Source organism: Phoca vitulina, unplaced genomic scaffold (genome assembly GCF_004348235.1).
Source record: "Phoca vitulina isolate PV1807 unplaced genomic scaffold, GSC_HSeal_1.0 scaffold6, whole genome shotgun sequence".
Taxonomy (NCBI): Eukaryota; Metazoa; Chordata; class Mammalia; order Carnivora; family Phocidae; genus Phoca; species Phoca vitulina.
In genome coordinates this window covers 20,604,387-20,628,458 of record NW_022589709.1, presented here as the reverse complement: position 1 = coordinate 20,628,458, position 24,072 = coordinate 20,604,387, and the positions used below count along the sequence as shown (strand labels likewise).

At 46.6% G+C, this 24,072-nt stretch overlaps 1 protein-coding gene across 4 annotated transcripts in view; it reads right to left on the bottom strand.

Moving 5' to 3' along the window:
• The window catches only part of MCC (MCC regulator of WNT signaling pathway), a 386,129-nt gene that overhangs the window by 56,105 nt on the left and 305,952 nt on the right, over positions 1-24,072 (bottom strand). For all 4 annotated transcript variants that reach the window (XM_032403844.1, XM_032403845.1, XM_032403846.1 and 1 more), the window contains 2 exons: positions 8,977-9,140; positions 6,092-6,298 (listed from right to left, as the gene is read on the bottom strand). In XM_032403844.1, coding sequence (XP_032259735.1) covers positions 6,092-6,298; positions 8,977-9,140 — 371 coding nt within the window. The remainder of the gene's footprint in view (positions 1-6,091; positions 6,299-8,976; positions 9,141-24,072) is intronic.

Here is a 24,072-nt window from a genome sequence, read left to right as displayed (position 1 = left end):
TTCTGGCCAACCGACAGTGAGCAGGGTGGGTCCCTTCAAGGGCTGTTTTAGGTGACGGGTGCCATCAGCCTGGCCCCCTGAGTGACCAGAGCTCTGTGCTCTGCTTTGTGCTCATATCCCCACATCTGTGCTGGACATGCAATGCAAGCAAGAAATAAGCTCTTCTGGTGTGCCATGCCACTGAAATTTGGGGAGTTAATTTGTAATGGCTGTTAACCTATCCTTATCCTGACTAACAGATCAGCCACACAAAAGAAGAGCCACCTGAGACCCCCCCCCAAAATAGCAGTTGGAAGGAGAGCCCTGGAGCCAGACCCCACTCCTCTCAGCTCCCTCCTTCGTGACCAGGTTAGGGATGGGAGTGTTAAAACAGGTGGTCTTTCTCTTTTTCTTTCCCTCTCTCTCCAAACCTTTTACAAATTTAAACTTAGCTAATACCAGCCATATCTTTTTCATACAAAGAAACTCCTAAGAAGAAATGCAACATGTAAGATATGAACAAAATTCCATCAAGGACAAAAGAGAAGACTGTGTATGACTACCAAGTTGTTAAAGCTGGGAGATGGGGATCACTGACCACAATCCACTTTTTGTTTAATTTGAAAATTAAGGAAAAGTATAAAGAAGAAACATATGCTTAACATTTCACAGCCTGGATTTAGTCTCTGTTAATATTTTGGCTTCTTAGCTTTGTTTCTATGTCTATGTATATGTATTTCTACCTATTAAAAGTTATACAAAATAATACATTCATTTAAAAAATAAAATTAGGGGGCACCTGGGTGGCTTAGTCAGTTAAGCATCTGCCTTCAGCTCAGTTCAGTTCTCTGCTTGGTGGGAAGTCTGCTTCTCCCTCTCCTTCTCCTCTGTGCTCTCTCTTTCTCTCTCAAATAAATAAAATCTTAAAAAAAATAAAATTAGAACACTGTGGAAAAGTTTGAGTACCCTTTGACCTACACTTCCAGGTACTTGCTTCCCCTCCTCACCATAACTATTATGAGATTGGTTTATACTGTTCTGGTCTATTTTAAATACATGCACACATAGCTAATGTAAATTTATACACATACAAATTCATAGTAAATATAAAGTACCATTTTGCAGCCCTGCATTTTCCATATCCAGACACTGTGGTCAGGAAAAGCATCATGGAGGGGGAGGCAGAGCGGAAGGAGCTCAGATGGGACTCAAAGCCAAGGAAGGCAAATCGGAGATGAATCTTTATTTAACCTACATAAGGTCACAACAATTTCACTTCCAGAAATATCTCCACTGTTACTGTTTTTTAGTTAAAAATATCAAAGAGCTACTGACTTAGCATATAACAGGAGACAACTCAGACCAAGTGAATGGCTGCTTCAGAGACAGACTGTGCTCTGGAGGCAACAGTGTGACACTAGAAATCTCATTTCCCGGTAGAGGTGGGCAGCCTACTAGTAAATAGGTATTATAAATGAATGAATGACTGGAAAAAGGTACACAATAAAACACACAGTCAACTTATAAGGTGATTACTCTTTCTAATAGGCCCTTTGGCTTAATCTGGATTCTTCTTTCCAACTCCTTTAAACATGACCCCCGATGGGACAAGCACCCTTGGACATAATAGCAGGTGAATATGGATACTGAAGGTGGAACTGGTGTGTAGAACCAGTTCAGTATTTAGAAACTGGCACCAGTGGAATTTAGAACTAATGGCTCTAGGGGAGGACCTTGAGGTCATAGAAGAGGATGCTCTCTAAACGGCCCTGGTTGGTGAGTTGGTGGGACGCATGCTTGACCTGTGTGTCGCACACCTGGCTGAGCGGCACAGCCCTGGAGCCTTCCATCCTCCTGGATCTCTAGGAGAAGGACAGTGGCAGACACAGTGCAGCTCCAGCCCACCTGTCATGGCACAAACTTACAAGGAGCCTCCAGGATCTCAGCCTTATCTCCCTGAAGGACAAGGGGCTGGAAACGGAGTTCAGCCACACGGCCAATAATGTAATAAATCATGCCGACATCGTGAAACCCCAATAAAAACTTATACTGAAGTTCGGGAGAACTTCCCTCGTTGGTGATACTCTGAGTATCGCCCAAAAAGGCGGTAACACCACCCAGGGTTTTACCTGGAGAAGACAACAGGAACGTCTGCATTTGGAGCGCTTCCAGACCTGTGCCTCTTTATTTTGGCTGCTTCTGATTTTTTGCGATAATAAAACTATAATCATAAGTTAAAAAAAAAAAAAAGTGGCCCAAAGGAATATACGACAGGATTGTTACTTTGAAAAGCCTCAGAGTTAATGGTCCTCAGAGAGCACAATGTATGAAGGAAATTTCTCTCTTTTTACCTGTAATCCTCCTTTCACAGCTTCCGCTCCCTTCCTCCCCAAAGGCTACATTACCAGGAATTTGGGCTTACTTCCTGCTTAGTAGGACAAGGTGAGGGGGGAGGAAATGGGCACTGCAGCATTCTAGAAATTTACTCGTCCTTTTTCCTGGCCAAGGAGCCACACGGCAGCCATTAAAAAATCTGGAGCTGAGTCCTCATTTATATTTTAAAAGACTTTAGCTGAACTGGGGGATTCCATTTGAATTACATGGGTCCTATGAACACAGAACAATGAAATCCCTTCATAAATGTAACACCACATTTAGGAATCAAGAGTAATTGGTTTGGAAAAGACAGACACTTGTGTCTTCTTACCACTACTGGAAATACTGTCCCCTTCCCCTGCCCCAGCCAAGTCAATTAACTAACACTAAGGGTTTTTAAGACATTTGGAGGGAAAGCAGAAGTAGTAGAGAGGGAGAAATTTGAGATTAAGGTGACTTTTATTTAGTTTAAGACAGTATGTCTTCTAGTCTCTTGAATTTACTGTGGTGATGACCAGAGACTCAAAGCAGAAGTCAGATCCCAAGGATGAAGGAAGTCCAGGAGAGGTTGATGAAATTCATTTCCCGACATGATGAAAATACCCAGGTGGGACGTAAGGTACACAGAACAAACTCCTACCACCACCTTAGGCCATGAATTTGCAGAACTTTCTGAAGAATTTGTACAAAATCTCAGAAGGAACTCATGTGGCCTAATTTTGATTCAAGTCTATGACTCAATGGGACACAGATTCATGAGCTTGTGGTCATAGTTTCACCAAAAACTTTACCAGACTATGCTTTACCAAACTATCTGAGGAAAGCACTGATCATTTTTGCTACACGGCAGTTGACCTAAACAACTAGGTAAAAGATGAAAGTAGTGTGGAGAAGCTGGACCTACCATCCAAAGTCCCTCCTGTGGACTGCCCGGGTGCTCTCTGTGCTCTATCCTCCCTACAACATTGTAACAACCTATTGACTGGCCTGTCTCCCCAACATCCTCCCGGCCAAGGACAGTGTCCTGTTTATCACTGCAACCTCTCTGCCCAGCACAGAGGAGATGGCCAGTCATGTTCATGAAATGAATAAATGAACGAAGAGCCAAGTGCTTCCTTTCTAGGGTAATTAATCCTACCTTGCCTAAATTAAGCCCAATTCTTTAAGTGTGAGGAAATGACTGGTTATATTACAAAGCATGAAGAAATAAATGATTATCTCATTTAATAACGAGCTGGGACCAATAATAAAAATTGTCTGCCTGTTGTTCCTTAGTTACTGCTCTGCCAAGTAGCCCAATCTGTTAACTGACATTAAAGATCTAACTTAATTAAATCTTGAGCAAGGCTTAGAAAACCTACTGAGAGCACTTTGTTTAATTACAGGCAGGGGGCAAGCACCAATCCTATTGATCTGGTCAGTTCAAATTCTATACAGTGAATGTGGGCAATGAAAAAAAAAGTGGCCCCAGTTGCTTTTCAGGCAACTCTGACAAACTGTGAATTCAGACCTGTGCTAAAGACAGCAAAGGCAAACAAGCCATGTATCATGTGGTATCACAGAGATGGAAATGAAACTACCTTAGTCATTCCACAGAGCTACACATCATGAAGAACAGAAGAAAATGAACCACAAAAGACAGATTCCTCAGGGAAATGAAATATATTGGGTGGTGGTGGGTGGAAGTGACCCAACATTGAAAGTCTAGTAAACTGGCATTCAAAGGCAGTTAGCAAATTCTCTGAGACCCACAATTAGTTTTGAAATACAGAGAAATAAATCATGGGTAGGTATGCACATTCCTGAGGACATTTCCAGTTGAGGAAGAGACACAAGTTCCTCAACATTTCATGATTTGGATGTAATGGAAATACAGATTATATAAAACCATATTAACTACAAAACTTAAAAGGTAGTAAGAATAAAGGTTGTCTAAGTGCTTTATGAGTATTAACTGATTTTCCTGCCTTGGATACTATTCTTATTCCCACTCATGGCAGAGTCAAGTGAGGCACAGAGAGGTTAGTAACTTGCTCAAGGTTCACGGTGACTTGGTAGGTCAGGCTGTGACCCCAGGTACATCGTAACAGTACTACCACATTATGCTGTTCTTATAACCTCCAGAGTTGGAGAACATACTTGCACAGAAGGGGGACTGGCTTTTCATCCTCTGCTTGTCACAATCCAGGGCTGTCTTGTACATTAGTAACTCAAGTTGAGAGGAGGAAATTTATTCTAAACCACAATATGCAATTACACCTAAGACCAACATTTCCTTCACAAAACATGCACCATCCGAATGTGCACGCTAAGAGCAAGCATGCCTAATTAGGGCATTAGTCATAACAACCAGGGAGTGTAACCCAGGAAATTCCAGGTGGTGTGGGCCTCAGCACTAAGTGCACTTCATCAGCTTGCCCAGATAAAGTCTTTGCTGACTGGGATGATTTACACCTGCTGATGCCAGAGTGCAGAAAGGCATCCCGTCCAGCTGGGGACTGAAAATAAGCTTAGGCACGTGAGTTCAGACAAAATCATGCTCAGATAGGACAGGTAGGAATGCTGGCCTTTTAATTATGACATTAGCCATAAATGAGGACAAGAGTTGGTAATATTCAAAAATAGTCATTTCTTCCATATCCGTGCATAATAGCAACCAAGGAAACCTGTGTGTGCGTTTAGAACAGACTGGTGTACACGTGCTGACCTTACGGAAGACAAGTTATTTCCAAGGTATTCTTTAAAAGTAAGGGAGCGAGAGCAATGGTGAAGGATGAGGGATCTACTAGACGTACTTTTCCCCTCTAAGCCGGCTTTATCTGCGTGCAGAATTGCCAGTCAGAGCGCAGCTAGAAAGCAAGCTGCTAATATTGCCAAGATTGAGAAAGAGAGTAAAGCCGGTGTAGTAATTCAAAGTGAAGTTCAGAGGGTATGTTTCTGATTGAAGAATTCATTGCTCTGCTCTAGACCAATCACAGATCAAATTCACAGCCAAACAAAGAAGTACTTGTGGGTTCCGGAGGAAAAAAAAATACTCTGTCTTTAGAAAACTGAGTGCTTTAACAATTCTGCCAAACATGACTCTGCTGAAACATCAGCTCCTTCAGCAAAGGATGTATTTCCTAAGCAAGTTTTGGTGCTTTCTGCTCTGAAGGCTGCTGCGGGCCACAGAACCATTTGGTAAGTTGGGGTGAATGACAGAAGTGACACACGCGTACGTACATAAACACACACATACACACACGATTGTCATAACCTTAATAAATGCACTAGAGGAGGGGACGCTTCACATCAGAGTCCCCGCAGGTGAGAGCAGGTACTACAAATGTAAAGAAAATTTTATAGAAGAAACTGCAAACGGGAAAATTCTATTTATTTCTGCAAATTATAAAATATTATTAGTCTATCTTAAAGGAAGAACATTTTAATTGAGTTTGGGGAAGACGTGCATACCCTGGAGAACGGTTTGAGAGTCACCGCACTGATAAAATTTTACCATCCACTTAGATTTGTGATTCCAGAGAATAGTGTTTTTTAAAATCTTACCTGCATACCTCAGCGCTTTCAAACTACTCCCCTTTTGAGAATGACTTCCTGGTCAGAAAGGGATGGAGATTCCCAAGACTACAAATGCCACAAAATTCTTGGGGCTGCCCTTGGCTCTTACAAGCTTGTTTGTCTTCCAGCCCCACAGCCCGGGGGGAAGGCCTGGCCAGGCCGGACTGGGTGCGCTCACCCGCCTCCGGAGCCGGTCCCGCTCCTCCCGGATGGCGTTCATGGTGGCCTTGGTCCTGTTCAGCTCCTCCTCTTTGCTGCACAGCATGGCGGTCAGGCTCTCATTCTCTTCCCTCAGCCCAGCCAGCTCCTTCTCCCAACGAGACCGCTCTTCGGCCAGGTTGGGATACAGGTCCCGGCCAAGTACCCCTTCAATCTCCTCGACTGTCTGGAAAACACAAAGACAAGCCCAGTGGGTTCCCTGGGAGCGAGGAGAAGGGAAGACAATAGGCAGGATGGGCGCGAGTGTCGACAGGAGTGGGTTCTATGGTCCTTTCACTGCTAACACTAACCATGACTACCCCCAAATCACCCTCTCCCCATTTTCAGAGAAGGCTCTGTCACTCGCCTGGGTCACAGTCTGCGTCTCCCAACAGTCCCCAGAGTCAGAACAACACAGTCCCTTCATGGGATGTTTGTCTATCTGTGGTTCTAACGGCCACGTCCATACAAATGCTTCAGTCCTCCGTCCACGTTCCAGAGTTGGTAAATACATGTAACCAGACAGCAAGCCCATTAGCGGGCTTCACAGTGCAAGTGCGAAGCTGCAAACAGCATACAAAAGCTAACTTGAAGTTTCCCAAATCATAGCCCTCCCATGTTGCAACTCTGGGATAGCAGAAGTCACATCACCATTTCCAGCTTTTGGTGTCACATCAGAATTCAGAGGATGTGAATGAGGTTCAGTCCCAAGATGTGGAAGACAAAAATAAACCTCAGTGACACAGAAAAGACGAAGCTCATTGTGGATGTTTCTAAGACAGCAGGGATTTCATTAATTAATAAGACAGCTATGAGCGAAAAAGAATAGAATCTTAATAGTACTTGGAGACTTTTACAAATTCATTTAAGATGTAGTATTAATGGAGAAGAGACATGCATAAAATTAGGGGAAAAAAAAGGAAGAAGTAATTCTGCTTTGCTTCAGAAACTATTCATTACCATCACTGCCCTTTGGCATAGGAAGCATAAGCCAACAAACTGACACGGAAAAAAGAGGGAGGAGGACCATGTAGGGCAGAAGGCAGATGTGAGGAGATGTGAGGAGAAACAGGTGGTCTCAAAAATGCAAGAATGTGAGGGGACTACACCCTTGGATGCCCACATTGGTTCCGTGATGAAGAAGTTACACAAATCTTGCCATCACTTTCCACACGTGGGGCTTCATCCTTCCCCTCAAATCTGAAGCTCTTCTCCTCAGCCCTGCTCCAGGCCCACTCCATCCGTCCCTTGCTGGTTGGCAGAAACCCTCGACCCCCTCCTGCCCTCGCAATGCTGAGGCCAGGACTAACACCCAAATTGACATTACAGTCAAATACAGGGCCTCAGAGACTCCAACAAAAGAAACGACAGCGGTTGCCTCCCCAAACCACATCAACTATATATTTATAATTGCGATGAATAAGATGGAAAACCAGCTGTGTTATAAATATGAATCATGGTTTACCTTGAGATGATACCACAGTGCTTTTGTGAAAGCCAGGATTCCTGTGGATAGAACCTTGGGCCTAGTGTCGAAGGGATTTTTCAATTAATGTGTCACATTTTCCCTTTACGTGGGCTCCTCCCAGACTTTTCAGTTTGAACTGCTATGCCTAGGTTACTAAGCTGTGGTGAAGTCACATACGGATACCAGAGGCCCAGTAGCAATAGGCCTTGGCGTTCCCATTGCTCTCATGAGGAGTCTGTGCAGATGCAGCACATTCCTCATTCGAGCTCCCAAGGCACCAAGTTGGAAGGCTGGGGAAGGTGTGGCTGAGGCCTCGTCCAGTGTGCTCAGGGCAGATGACTCACTCAGGCCCTGAGCTTCCCTCTTGTTAGCACCATGAATTGCTAACTTCTGAATTAATATACGAGAGGCCTTAAAGTTTAAATGAAACTTCCAAGTTAATCCTACAACTTGCGAGTGCTACATGATGGGCCACACTAAAATGATACGGTTCAATACTAGGAGTCTGAGTTTTCAAGGAAACCGTCACTTTTCCTGAAAAGCCAGTGATCTTGACTGCTGACATAATGACTTTTTTTTTTTTTCCAGACTCTTCAATGAAAATGTATTTCACGTTAAACACAACATACACATCATGCAAATGAGGCATCACCATGGTCACAATGGTGCTGTGAGGTACAACAGATCACAACAAAACAGACATTTAGCAAAATAAAGCTGTAAGAAAGATGGTGAGGCATTTTTTGAAAGTCAGACCATGCTATCATTTTCTGTGTGCTTGTCATAAAAGGGATTTTCCCCTGATATGCATCAAGATCAATGGCACTGCATTACTGGAGGCATGTATTTTATTTAATATATACACATACACAAACATACACAGTTTCCATAACTAATAAAGTCTTAAACTGTAGCTGGTTTTAAAAGCACATGAACAAGATTACTATTGAGACGTCTTTTTATCTCCTGGTTGCAAACCTCAGTCAAAATTATGGATCTTTCCAAACGCTTTATCGTACAAGTCAAAAAAAAGTTTCAAAGAAGGTCATTTTAATTTGAAAGTCACATTTCACCACAAGAAATAAAATTAAGAAAACACATTATTATACGTGTCTTGAAAATGTGCATGAAACACGTGGAGTATACATTCTAGTGTCATTTGTCCCCCGCTCAGATGTTTTTATGTTGAAGCATAATGACTTTTTTTTTAAACAAGATTCAGCCCAACAAAAATTTACAGGGCTCCTACCTCTCCCTGGAGGTCCGAAGTATAGTACGGTTTTCTTAGAAACACTCATTCCTAACAGGTATTTGAGAAAACCACACTTCAGAAGAAAGAGATCTGACCATTTCCCTCACATGCCCTCAAAGAGCCAGCCAGAATGGGGAGCGTATACCTTGATGGCCAAGTCACAGTGCTCACTGGCCGTGGTGAGCTGCTCGATGTGCCTGTCCACCTCGGCCACGGAGAGGCTACAGCTGCTCTTCTTCCTGCAGCAGACGACATTCTCCAGCCCCGTCAGCACCCTCTGCAGCTCTGAGTTCAGGTCACTGCAATTATCTGTGAGTGAAGGTGGACACGATGAGTTAAGCAGGCAGGTGGGCAACGGATGCTCTCCATTTCACTCACCATGAGGAACCCAGTCGGGTAAAATGGAATGGCAATGGAGCCTGATATTCTAGACTTTAATGCTATGCGGCCTCATGTCATAGGCTGCTGGTACGTACCGCCTCTGAGGCTTAGAGCAAAGGTAAAGCCTTTATTAAGGAGTTTCAGACCACAGTCATTTTCTAGACAGCCATACCACACTAAATGCTCTAGTCTTTCACTGGAAGGGAGCTATGTCTCAAGTTCCTTGGTAAGAACAAAGAAGGGTCCCAGAAGAGGCTGTTGGGACTTCAGAAGCCTTCTGGTCAACCTTCCTCCTTAGCTATTCAGACAAGTACGACTCCAGAAAGAGTTTCAGCAAAGATCTCAGAGCTTTACTCAACAAAACAAAAAGACCCAGAGTGAGCAGAGACACTAGGCATTAAAAAAATAATAATAAACTGTAAGAGACAGTCCTTGCCTTCAGTGAGCTTATAATCAGGACTTTTTTCTGATGTGACCAATCAATGTGCTCTACCATTGCAATTTAACCCACTTTTCCATCAGGGGAAAAGTAAACTCTTCTAATGAAGTTCATATTGTTCTCCATGTAAAGGTCTTGTAAGTCATTCTAATAATTTGATCCTGACTTAAAAAATCTGGGTTACATTTTTTCCTTTTTTTAAAGAGAGAGAGAGAGAATGGCGGGGGGGGGGGGGGGGGGGGGGGGGGGGGGGGAACAGAGGAAGAGAGAGAATCCTAAGCAGGCTCCATGACTTGGGGCTTGATCTCACATCCCTGAGATCATGACCTGAGCCAAAATCAAGAGTTGGATGCTTAACTAACTGAGCCACCCAGGTGAAAACTCTGGGTTACTTTTAATTGCTGGACATCTAGGGCTTGGTCTGGGAAGAAAAATTAATTATAATCTTAGTATGAGCTACAAATATTTTAGAAGATAATTCTGCTGGGGGAAAAAAAAATCCCCTTAAAGTCAAACACAAATAACCTGCTATTTTGGATTACAGCAAGACAGGTGTTAAGCGGCCTCTCAAAGGGCATTCCTCCCCTACATCCAGTCTGATTCCTACATGAAAGAAGCTCAACGTCTTCAATTTCTCTTCTTTGTTCCTCCTCCCTTCTCATCACAGCTTCCATGCACTAAAACAGTCCATTGCTTTTGGGGCTTACCTTTAGAAGACATCAAGAAACTCAGTACTATAGTAACAGAATATATCAGAATCTTTTGGTCAACCTTATTTGACTGCCTGGATCTCCAAGTTACCTGAATCTAGAGAGAAGACAGCCTGAGGCTTGCACACCAACCAATGGACCCAATTATTCCCCTTCCTCTCACACCTATTCCTTCCCAGCTCTGTGAATGGCACCACCATCAGCTCAGTTATTCAGGTTACCTGTCAGGCAAGCTTCATTTCCTTTTGCCCCATATCCTAAACCCAATCCACCTTGTGAGTGCAACCTCCAAAACTTATCCCCAAAGGGACCTCTTCTTACCATCTCCACCGATACCACCACAGTTCAGGCTACCATCATTTCTTCAGTGAACCCACCTGAACAACCTCCAACCTCCACTCCCCACACTGCAGCCAAAGTGAGCTTCTCAAGGACGTACGTCAGATGTTACTCCCCTAGCCCAAACCACCTAATGGCTTCCCACTGTCATTCAGCTCAAGTGCAAACTCCTCACCACAGTCTGTGAGACTCTGCATGATCAAGACTGATGATGTTCTCAACGCAGGTTGCACTGTGGAATTTTCTGGGGAGTTTTTATAAATTATCCCTGTGCAGGCCCCACCGCAGACCAATTAAATCACAGTCTCTGGGGGGTAGGGCTTGGGCACTGAGAAAATTTTTAAAGGTCTTCAGATCACTCTCACATGCAGCCAGGGTGAGAACCACGGACCCTGTCCTTGCCTCATCTGCCTACCTCCCCCTCACTCGCTCTGCTCTATTCACACTCCTGACCTTCTCTCCATCCCTGGAGCATGCCTCCTTTTCCTTTGCTGTTTCCTCTGCCAAGACTGATTTCCACCCAAGTCTCCACTTACTCAGGTCTCAGCTCAGATGCCACCTCTTCACCAAGCTCTTCCCTATCTAAAAAGCATGGGGTTCTGGCTCTTCTCCCTGCTCAGTCCCTACCCCATTATCCTATCTTCTTCGTGGCAATTACCACTATCTGATCCGACTTATGTGTTTATTACCTCTTCTCTACTGAAATGTGAGCTCCATGAAGAAGAAACTTTGATGTTCCTCATCATTGTATCTCCAACACAGAAAAGTGTAGGCGATCAAGAATTATTTTTAAGTGGGCAAATATGAACCTCACATCATGTATTTAAGAGACAGACTGGAAACACAGACTGCCAGTAGCAGCCTGTTTTACATCAACCTTATGCTTTTTGTCCTCATCATAGACCATGCCCTGAGCTGCTAACAACTGGGGGACAGTCCTCACTGCAGAAGGTCCTCTGGAGAAGATCCTCTGGAGAAGATCCTCTGGAGAAGGGCACCACAGGTGCCCACCACCAACTCAAGCTAAGGAGGTCCAGAGCATGCCGCTGGAACTCTCTCTGAAGCACACTTAATTGTAAGTAATAATCAGAGAAATTTCTCCAAATGATCATTTACCTCGAGCTGCAGGGTTCTTGGTACACAGGGCTGGAGTTCATATAACTCCTGAATTATCTGCATTATTAAGTGCTTATGAGTGGGATGAGGAAGAAAGATGGTTCTATTCACCCATTCCATCTGGATTTCCCCAGCACAGCTCCACCTGATACAGTGATCACACTGGACATGTCTGCTCTGGGATCTTCTGGCAGGACCTAGAGGTGGAACCAGGCTGCATGCCGATGATGTTGGGCTTTGGGGAACAGGGGGAGGGTGTATAAATCTGGCCGATACTTCTTTCTCATTGCTTAACCAAACAGTTGCTGAGCCCTGGCCTTAGGCTAGCAGCAGGGTACAAAAATAAGAGACTCTCCTCAACCCTGAGAGGCTCACAGGTATACGAGGAAATGCCACAGTCCCTTCTCTCAGCTGTCCACTACCACCCTGGGGAAAGTGACCACAGAGAACATGGTGCTGGTACAAGATGGAGAATCAGGAGATGAGGAGGGTATGTAAATAAACATCCAGATTGAAAATAGCTGAGCTTCTTCCCTTTGAACCAAAGAGGGCCATTAATGCTTTCTGTGGTCTTAGGAAGCCAAATGTCTAAGGCACAGGTTGGATGATGAACCCCACACACTCTCGCCTGTTACCCACCGAGTTCTGCACAGTGGTTTGATCCAAGTCCCACTAGTGATCCGGTGACACGTGGCTGTCTTTTTGTCATTCTTCAGTTTAGGAGGACAAGGTGGCTAGGCTGGCCGGAGCAGCTATCCTGGGTCCCCTGAGTGCTGCCCCCCAGCACCAATCACTCACCACCATTCTCCCCGAGCATCAGTGCTGCTCCATACAGGGTGGAATTAGCTTTCAGAGTCTGTGCCATATTCCTCTAGACATTGAGTTGGAATAAATTCTCAGTCCCTTCTCCCGACCTACAATGTTCAGGATCATCTGCCCCTGCCACAGATGAGAGCATCAACACCACAGGTTGAGGCACTGGGAGTCTCTACAAAATGCAAGAGAGATTAAGGGACCTCTTGTTAAGGGACCAGAGGAGCAGGATAAACTGAGACAGGGACCAAGTATTCCAGACTGTGCAAAAGGTGCCTCATTCACAAATCAAAGCCACAATGAGATATCACCTCACACCCATTAGGATGGCTACTGTTTACAACAACAACAACATAAAATAATGTGTTGGTAAGGATATGGAGAGAAAATTAGCATCCTTGTGCCCTACTGGTGGGAATGCAAAATGGTGCAATCTCCGTGAAAAACACTATAGCAGTTCCTCAAAAATTAAAAATAGAACTACCCTATCCTCCAGCAATCCCGTTTCTCAATCCAATTTCAAAAGAGTCGTAAGTAGGGCTCAAATAGATACTTGTACACCCATGTTCCTAGCAACCTCATACACAATAGTCAAAGGTGGAAGCAACCCAAGTGTCCATTGACCAATGAATGGAAAAACAAAATGTGGCTTATATACACAATGGAATGTTATTCAGCCTTCAAGAGGAAGGAAATTTGGATGCATGCTACAACATGGATGAACCTTGAGAAGATTACACCAGAAATAAGCCAGTTCCGAAAGGACAAATTTTACATGATTCCCCCGAGATGAGGGACGTAGAGTAGAGCTTACCAGGGGTGGGGCAATGCTGCTCACAGACACACGGTTTCTGTTTGGGAGGATGAGAAAGTCCTGGAAACGAATGGTGGTGAGGGTGGCACAACTCTGAATGTACATCCTGCCACTGAGCTCCATACTTGTCATGAGGGTGACACGGAGGCTGACTCGCTACAGAACCTCAGGCTGTGCTGTGCTTTATTTAAGAAAGGTGATGGCTTGGCCCCGCGTGCCGAGGACAAAGAGGAGGCCCTTCGTATAGGATACACATTCTTTTAACAGAGGTTATTTTTCTTTCCAAAGAAGAATTTGAAGTGGCCTGTAGCAAACACCCACACGTAAGGGGGAAACAGAGTGACCGGACCCAGGGAAAGGGCAAGGACGCTGACGGAGGCTCACACGGCTGCTGGGGCAGACTCTTCCACTTAGCCCTGAGCTTCCTGGCAGCCAGAGCGAAAACAAAACCTCTCCTGTCAGAAAGAAGGAAGCATTCCGGCTTCCCAAGAGAGACACTGTGTTTTCAGCCACAGATGCTAAAAGAACTGAGGTATATGGGACTTCATGTGTGGTGTAAAGCAATGGGATTGCCAGGCTCCTCAGACCCAGTTTCAAAGAGAGGCAGATTTCATATGGTTTCTTCTTATGCTAACCTTCAATTAAAATTAAGCCGTGGGCCATTCAAGTACAACGTGAAGGGACTTCTGGGAAGGAGTAAGTTCGCACAATCTTGGCACTGTGCCTTCCAGTTGTCTAATTTGCTGTAAAGACGAGACAGAGGACACAGATGATTAAGTGGAACGAGCATCTCCCTTTGACCAGAGGATGCAGCCCAGCCACCTGCGGCCCAGGATGCGTGTTGTTTGGACGGCAGGAGTAGGTATCTGGCACGGCCTTTTTGGTTTTTGTTTTTTTAGAACAGTTTTGAATTAATTGTCAGCATTTGAAAGTCATTAGAATTTATGGCTCTTCTTGTCGAGTCAGGCCTGGCAATACGGGGCCCGGCTCCTCACATGACTGCCATGTGCCGGCAGCCGGCAGCCGGCCCCTTCGGACTCGGCATGGCCACGGCACCCCCCTGCTTCCCTCACCGCCGCTCGCTGCCCCCCCTGGGCCCCGTCCGTCTGCAGCCCCACCTTGGCTATCGGTTCTGAATAGGACTTTTCCCAGTCACATTTCTGAGAGGAGCTGGAGACACGACAGCTCAGGTTAACTTTTCTAACGAGACCCCAGAGGCTTAGGTTTTTACGTTGCTGTTTGAGGGAAGACCCGAGTACTAGGAGAGTCCGGAAAGAGGGTCAGAGGGCATTCACGGCTACGAAAATTAAGCCTAACCAGCATTCTGGCTTGGTTAAACACATACACTGGTTTTCTTCTCTCTCCCTCAGGATCAGCTCAGCCTACCCGCCGAGTTCCATACAAGAAACTACGCCAGAGTTGGCTCATTTTGAACCAGGTGTCAGAGGCTGCCTGTTCTTTGTTTTTTTTGAACCCCCTGTAAAAGCCCTAACCCCAATAAAACATGAGACATTAGAAACACTCCCCCGGCCTCCCGGATTCTGAGCTGTGCACCTGTACCAGAATGGATCTGCTCCAAAACACAGTCCCAGCCTCCAGAGGACACACTCCCGGGGCTTCCCGTCCAGAGTCAGTGGCCATGTGTCTGCCTCGTCTGGAAGCCTCTCCTTCTCCTCTTCCTAAGGGCTCCTTTTCCAAGCTTTGCCTCGAAATACCCTTTTCTGGAAGCCTTCCCTGATTACCTACGGTCTTTAAAAAAGATTTTTTTTCCTTAAAAATTTTTAAATTGTACTATCGTTGACATACAGTGTCATATTAGTTTCAGGTATACAACACAGTGATTGGACAAGTCTATACACTACACTATTCTCACAGCTGTAGCTGCTGTCGCCACACAGCGCTATTTTGATATCACTGACTATATTCCCTCTGCTGTGCCTTTCATCCCTGTGACTCCCTCATCCGGTAACCGGAAGCCTGTATCTCCCACTCCCCTTCACACATTTCACCCATCCCCCACCCGCCCATAGTCTTGTATTTACTTCTTTCTTTGAGGCATCGCATTCCCTGTAATTATTTATTAACTGACATATCGACCCTACTAAGCCCAGCCCTGGGGACCAATGACTGTTTATTAGTCCTTGTGTTCCCAGATGCTCACAACAGTGGATCGTGCTCAGTAAAGACTACCTGAGTTGAACGTGTAAAAGAAAGACTTTCTGTAAATCAACTTTTTATAAGTATCCGGTTTTTGTTCATCTGCTCACTGCTAAAGAATCATCAAATCTAAGACCTATCTTGGGGCAGAGCACACCCTGCTAAAAAGGCAGGAAGCTTTCCGTTGGGCGGATCCCCAAGGTGGATGTGTCCACTCCAGCTAGAGCCGTTAGGCACAGTGAATCTGAGCCGGTCTGAGGAACAGAAGCAGCTGTAGGCTTGCTGCGCACAGTCCAAAGGCCTTCCCTGTGCGGTGCAGCAGCTCGGGGCATGACCGTAACCCCCACCAGCACACGTCCCCCCACCTCTGTTCCGACGGCCACACATCGTGCACCTTATAAGGCAAGTCAAGGAGAGGAAAGAGCTACAGATTCTTTCAGCAGCAACTCAGATGTTCTGCTGAGAGGCCAGAGGTGATGTCCTTAGGGACCTAACAGTCCAGCCCCTGCTGTGGCTCCGAGGCTGAGCCGAGGAGGGCCGTGCCTTTCCTGTATAAGCACTTCCCTCCTTGCACGCAGGGAGGAAGAAGCAAGACGAGAACAAAGCAACACAGCAAACGGAGAAATAGAAGGTGGAGGTGGAAGGGTCTGTGAGAAAGAAGGACAGTATCCAGGCAGTTGCACCCTGTGTAATATGCACAGGGCCTGCATCTCCCGAAGGCAAGAGAATGAGGAGGAACGGTGTTGTTATAGCTCAAAAACACCTCAACATCACCATTAACAGCACCACAGACAAACTGCTATCATGAACTTCCTGTGGCGACAGTCGTGAGGGCCCATCATTGCCCCTGTATATTCTTGCGAAAAATGCTAACCTCAAATCTAATACCAAGAAAACAATCAGACCATCCAGACTGAGGACCTTCTATGGCACTACAAACCCGGCCTCTCCAGAAATGTCAATGTCATGAAGGACAGGAAAGGTGGGGGAACCTGTTCTAGATGAAAGGAACATAAAGAGACGTGGTAACTAAATATAATGTGTGAGCCTTGACTGGATCCTGGATTAAACAAAAGCAACAAAAGACATGAATGGTACATTTGGAGGAAATTGGAATATGGACTATATATAACGTTCCATCTGGGTTAAAATTCTCGGGTATGATAAAAGTGCTGTGGTTAAAAAAGAGACGTTCCCCGTTCTTAAGAGGTCTGTGCTGATATATTTAGGGTGAAGCATCATGAGGTCTGCAACTTACTTTCAAATAGCTCCGGAAAAATATTTCCGCGTGTGTGCAAAATCAAATGTGGCATAACGTTAATGACTAGTCAGTCTAGGCAAAGGGTTTACTGGGGTTCATTCTACCATTTATGTAAGTTTGAAGTTTTTCAAATAAAAAGTGGAGGGGAAAGAAATACCTTACCATTCAAGGCCAGGAGGCCTGACAGAGCGTGGGTACACTGAGGCAAGATGTGACGTGGGGATCCCTATGATGATCCATTTCTCAGTGCAGCCACGGGAACCAAAATGCTCTCCTGAAAAAGTGTCATTGCCACACCCAAGTCCCCCCCAAGGCCACAGGCACGGATCAGGGGGGTAGCCACCAGCCACTACCCTGGCCGGGTCCTAACTTCGCCAGGAGCGATGGGTTTCTTTTCCCTGAAGAAAACAAAGCTGTATTTTCAGGACTTCCATTTCAGCCAAATCTTAGCAGCCTGAATTTGTTTTCGCTTTTGCTATTGTCAGTTTGCAGTTTTCGCGCAGTCTGTGTCTCTACAACATCACCTCTGACAGCTCTCCCCCAAGTGCACTAACCTCTGGTCCAAAGGGCCCTTCCTCCGTGCCTGGTCTCCCATCTCAGCTCAAGGGCCCTTTTCAGACCAGCCCTTGTCTTAAGCCCTCGAGAACAAACAGTGACAAATGCAGAGTAGGCTGTAGGTACCCGTCCCAGACCCCGGGGCTCTCGCTGTGGCAGGGATGGGAGAACTTCCCGAAGAAGGGGGCAGATGTGCCCCTAACAGCCAAATGTGGTCGACACAATCCTGTCCCCCAGAACAATGGTTGGGGTGGTAGTAGCATTAGGGAGGTCCCATACTTCACTCCCATTACAGATGAAACAGGCTTTCACGGGCTGGTTTGGAAGCAACACTTCTTTATAATGTGGCTTTATGTCATGAGTTTCAAATTACCAAAAACCCCAATCTAACCTGAAGGGACATAGTCTGTTTAGAAAATCTAGACTACTTACATTATAAAAGGAGTTCCTGAATCCCCACATTGATGGGAACTCATTTTGAACAAATGTGGTGGGTCAAAGCCTTCCCATTTGCATCTTACACCCCAAGTGTCTTTGAGGGGCTGAAAAAAAATTATTGAGTACAATTTGAGGGAAATATTCCAAAGTAACACAAACTGAAGTGGGGCAGTGAGCTTTCCTGCCTTTAAGCTTGATTACTCTAAGGAAAGTTCCAGAATGATTTTAGATGGACTCCTCAGTCACTCTGCCTTGCTGACGTTCACAGACAGGTCTTGTTTGAGCAGGCTCAGATCCCAAGGAGAAAGCACACAGCCATCCCAAAGAGTCCTCCGTGAGTCCATGTTCAAAACTTCAAAGTTCTCCTCTGGGCTTGGTTCTCAGGGATGCCCAACACTGTGAACCTCTTGGGAGAAATTAAGCTGCCCAATTAAAGTAAGGTGACGGGAAAAAGGGCAACAAAGGGCTCAGCCTATTCCATCAACTACTCAAGGTGCTGTTTTCAGCCCCATCTAACCTTTCCAACCTATGGACTGGTTCCTCAAAGTTCCAGAATCAGGTTACAAATAACCTGATTGTCTTTTAAAAATTCTTTGCTGGAGAATAACTGGCTATCTAGTCCCCTCACTCCTAACAAAATGCACATTTTCTCCAGACAGGCTCCTTTGCCTTTGTAACCACTTCTCTCCCAACCCTGCAGAAATCGTTTTTTGGAGGAGGCAGGGCTGCCTCTCCCTGCCCGACCCCCCTTCTCCTCACTGGGAGTGGCTGCCTGACACTTTGGAACATTTTTCCTGAAGCCATTAAGCCTCAGTGGCCATGGAGCCAGGAAAATCTGGCTTTAACGTTAAACATATTTCATAATCACAGCCGTGCCAAAGAGCCAGGTTTCATGTGTAAATTCCTCCTTGGTTGTCCTCCAAAAACTACTCATAAGGAGGAAATCTCTATCGAAATGATCCCACCAGCAAACAAGGTATCATATGCTTCCTTTCATCCCTAAGGGGATAATAGCTGAGCATTGCTAGATTCCAGAAAAATAAGAATTTCTCACCTAAAACCAGAAGAGAGCTCAGAGTAAGGAGTCGAACCCAACACAGGCTGTGCAAAGGTCCATCGGACCAAGGATTTTGCTCCAGGTGAGCTCTGCCATCCCACGAACAGAGCTGGGAAGCAGCCCGCCAGGGAGCACACCGCACACGCACTAACATGTGTGCTGCAATGAGCCCATGCACACACATCTGTGTTTTGCTCTACGGCAACACCCAGAATCATTTGGCCTCAAAGTGTTGTTTTCTAAGATGGAGGTCTGCAAAATCTCGATTAACAACGAACACTGCTATTAAGCCAGGTGCCGTGATGCCACAGCTGCTCCCTCAAGCCCCACCCGCACTAGAGACCTCAGAAGACTGCGGGCAGCGGGGCACGCTCACCGTGGGCACGTCGGAGTAAGGGTGAAGCCATCCACAGATACACGGGCGCCAAGAGCAGCGACAACCCATTAGCTGTGTGGCCTGGCACAAGTGACCCACCCCCTCTGAACTCTGTTAGCCCAACTTTACAGATGAGTTTTACAGGGCCTCCTCTCAAGGCTGAGGATTACACATGAGGATGCATGTAAATGCTCGACACAAAGTATGTGAGCGAAACAGGTTATCTATTATAGCTAGCCTCTCTCAACTAGAGCTCTTTGCCAAACGGAGGGAATAGAAGTCCCAAGCTACAATTCCTGCCTTGTCTTTGTCTATTTAATTACCTTTATCTTCCAAACTGTGTCACCAGGTTTGAACAGAGCCAGAACAATTTCAGATGCAATGTGACACTGCCGGGACCTTCCTCCTTCCAGGGACTGGTCAGGTAAGTCAAAGCACTTTCTAAATTGTTGGTCTCCTCCTCCAGGGCCTGAGGACAGTGCTCAGGAGCCAGCTTACTGAAGGGGCAGGCTGGCTCTGATGGGTGGGGCTTGAAAACAAAAGCAGAGTGCTTTCTGAGGAAGGGAATAGATGGGACTAACTCCTGCTATCTAAAATGAAGATCAGCAAATATACCACAGCAAACTCTGCATATAAAATCCAGCTCAAGAAAACCTTTGGGTTGCTAATGCAGGCTTGCAAATATAGCAACCATAATGAAATGGCTGCTTTTTAATGATTTCCTATAATGGTGTTTATATATGGAAGCTTTTTTCCCTATTGAAGCAGTTTAATTGGAAAATGGCAAAGGAGTAAGGAGAGGCAGACGTCCAGTCCCAGTGACCACACCCGGGGACTGCGCTCTGCTGCAGCCATCATGCGCCCCTCCTCCTCCTCGCTGTCCCCGCGCCTGCCGTCCCCGGAGAGCCGGCAGCTGCCGGCCTCCCGTGCTCTCCTCCTGCCCCTGCTCTTCACCTGCCTCACTCCCATCTGTTCCTCGGCTTTCTGCTAGATGCGACCTCAGGGAGGTCTTGGCCGAGGCTCCTGCCCCCGGGTGTGGCTAGGAGCCGCTGTCCACCTCCTGTCGTGGGCCTCACCTCACTGTGGGTCATTCCCTGTTGGCTTGTCTGCATCCTCTGGAGAAGTGTGCGCTCCAAGATGGCATTCGCTGCTACTCGGTATCTGGGTGCCTCCTCTGTGTGGGCACTATGACAAATGGCAGGCAAGAGGGCTGACACCCCTGCCCTCGTGGGGCCTGCATTCTAGATTCTCGCTTGAGAGACTAGTACAACTAGTAATACATGATAAGAGAAAGGCACATACAGTGAACCACCAGGAAGAGCTAAGTGCTGTGAGGAGAAATGAAGCCAGAAAGGGAGGAGAGTGCCTGGCCTCCCTGCCAGGAGCTCTGCTGGGTCTCCTCCCTGGCTGGTGGCCCCCAAGGCTTAGGCCCTGGTTCTCTGCACTCCTCGCTCTACCACGGCCTCCCACTGCTTTGGTAACTGCACATAACCCAGTGTCTCCTAACTGCTTTTCTCCAGCCTAGACCTCTCCTCTTGGCTTCTCATCTCAGGTTGAGGGTGACGGAAGGCCAGAGTGCTCCACCCGGGCCCTGACAGGTGGAGGAAGCCGAGGGTCGGCTCAGGGAAGGAGCACTCCAGGAAGAGGGAACAGTGAGGCCAGACAAGCTGGTCAGGTATGAGGGGCAGCATGGAGGCCAGTGTGGCCCAAGGTGGGGACGCCCAGTTCTGTGGGGGTGATAGTCCGTGGTCAGGAGACGGGACGTCACTCTTGGTGTGAGAGATGAGAGCACGCGAGGACAGCGATCTGAGGGCAGATCCTGTGTCTCACACCCCCAGTCCCTCGCCCAGCACCCAGTGAGTTGCTGAATAAATGAATCGAGGCCACCTCTGTGGGCAGAGAACACACACAGACATTGGGCAGATGGGGTCCCCTCCCTCCAGGAGCCTAGTCTTGTTGGCAGAGATACTATCACTGGCTATAATGAACATATACTTATAATGGGAAAGAGGATGGAAAGAAAGGATTTGAGATTCGTCATTTGGGAAAAGGAAGCCAGCTCACAGCACGGACAGGCAGACAGCCTGAGCTACTGAGCACTCTGTTAGGAGCTCTGAGAAGTCCCACAGCAAAGATGCCCAGCCCACTGAAGTAGGTTTATCCCTCTACTTCCCAACCTTACTTGACTAAGAAACTTTATTGGAGCATGGGGCTCTTATTTCATAAAATACACATTCAGAGACATGAATGGAGGGATCAGCATAGGCGTATCTCTTTGCTTGAATGGGAACTTCTGGGCTGTCTGCACCTGTCCCACTCGCGAAGCTGGACGGCAGAGTCCAGAAGCCTCGGGCCACTAGGGTTAGAGACTGCGGTGCTGCTATAGCAGCACATGGGACTTGGACCCACAGCTGGGACGGTCCCCGGAGGTTGCGTGTGTTTTAACTCAAGGCCCGGGGTAGGGGTCCAGGTGAATTTCGGAGAGGCAGTTTCAGCCTGGAGCCAAGAGCCTGAGGATCCAGGAGGTGCCTCTACTCCTCACTCCATTTCTGTTGGGATCACATCGGTATCAGTATACAGCTCTCCATGACTTTGCTAGCCTCAGCACCCATCCATCCGACTGACCTCTTCCTTTTTAGAGCTTTCTCTGTCCTCACTGACTTCCCAGACATGGCTCTCCTCCTTTCCTCCTACAGCTTTGGCCGGCCGACTGCTTGATGGACTCGCTGACTGCTTCACATGTTCATCCCAGCAAACATCTCTGAACACACACTATGTGCCAGGCCCAGCGGGAGGCTCTGGAGATCTGCTAGTAGATAAACATGCTTCTGCCCGGTGGCGTTTAGTGGGATGGTCAGTCAAGCAAAGAGCTAGAAATACATCATTTAAAATTTCAATTCAATAGAAGGAGACAAATGGGGCAGTGCCAGAGTCAACACAGGACGCTGCAGGCTAGTGCCCATGAGATGCTTTCAAAGGAGGTGCATTTAAACCGAGACTAAAATGAGGAGGGACACATCCTTGCCAGGAGCTCCGCCGGGTCTCCTCCCTGGCTGGTGGCCCCCAAGGCTTAGGCTCTGGTTCTCTGCACTCCTCGCTCTACCACGGCCTCCCACTGCTTTGGTAATTGCACATAACTCAGTGTCTCCTAACTGCTTTTCTTCAGCCTAGACCTCTCCTCTTGGCTTCTCATCAATACCTGCTGCCTTCGGAAGCATCTCTAACCCAGACACCTCAAGACACCTCAAACTTACACCCAAACAAAACACAGGCGCTCCACCCTGCACTCCCACTTCCTTCAAGTAAAACAAAACAAAACAAAACTCGACGCAAAACCACCTGGTCCTTTTTCCTGTGCTCCCATGTTGGGACTCGGCAGTGCTGTCCACCCATCGTGCGATCCAGACACTTAGAGAACATCTCCGCATACATACTTCCTTTTCCCCTCCATTTCTAATCCTTCAGCATATCTTGCCAACTTTAAATCTTTCTAGATCTTAACTACCACCACCCTCATCCTAGCAATAATCATACCCACTGAGACTTTAGCAATGCTTTCCTAGCTGGCCTCCCCCATTCATTCTTTTTTTTTTTTTTTAAAGATTTTATTTATTTATTTGACAGAGAGAGACACAGTGAGAGCAGGAACACAAGCAGGGGGAGTGGGAGAAGGAGAAGCAGGCTTCCCGCGGAGCAGGGAGCCTGATGCGGTGCTCGATCCCAGGACCCTGGGATCATGACCTGAGCGGAAGGCAGATGCTTAACGCCTGAGCCACCCAGGCGCCCCTCCCCCATTCATTCTTGATCCACTGATTCTCTTTACTACAGAATGATTGATTCAAAATGCAAACCTGATCATTGCATCCCCTTCCCCCACTACTCAAATCTTTCAGTGGTTTCTTGTGCATCTTTGATTAATGGTCAAACTCTCTAATACGGTCTACAAGATCCTGCATGCTATGGCTCCCGCCTACCTCTCCAGCCTCCATCTCACATCTCTGGGCCCTCCATGATCTCTTTTCATTTCCTTGAATGCATCCACTCCCCCACCCTCCCCTGAATGCATCTCCTCCTTTAACTGGTTAATTCCTACTTACTCTCCAGCTCTCGGCTCAAATGTCACTTCCTAGAAGAAGCTCTTCTAGAATCTTAAACTGAATCAAATTCCATGCACTCTCTCTCTCTCAAATAAATAAAAATCTTAAAAAAAAAAAAAAAGAGAAAGGAGGGGCGCCTGGGTGGCTCAGTCGTTAAGCGTCTGCCTTCGGCTCAGGTCATGATCCCAGAGTCCTGGGATCGAGCCCCGCGTCGGGCTCCCTGCTCAGCAGGAAGCCTGCTTCTCCTTCTCCCACTCCCCCTGCTTGTGTTCCCTCTCCCCTGTGTCTCTCTCTGTCAAAGAAATAATAAAATCTTTAAAAAATTCCTTTGATAAACTCTCATGGTACTATGTTCCTTAATGTTACAGCACTTTCATAATTAATATAAATGTGTACTATATTCAAGACTCACCCCCCAATAAAATTTTAGGTTCTAAGAAAGTTACACTATGTTTACGCCTCCTTCTCGTAGTCCTTCTTCTATCTTCCCTACATGTGAACATTTCCTAAGATACGGTGCTCCTCCCTCTTCTGACTCCACACCCTTTTGACCACAGAGATCTCCTTACCTCATAACTTCAAAGCCTTTATCCTCAACCCTAATCTCTCCAAAGATCCAGTTAAGCATCTCCAAGTAGACCAGTGGTTTTGCAACATTTTGTGGGTTGACTGCAACCCGCAGCAGAAA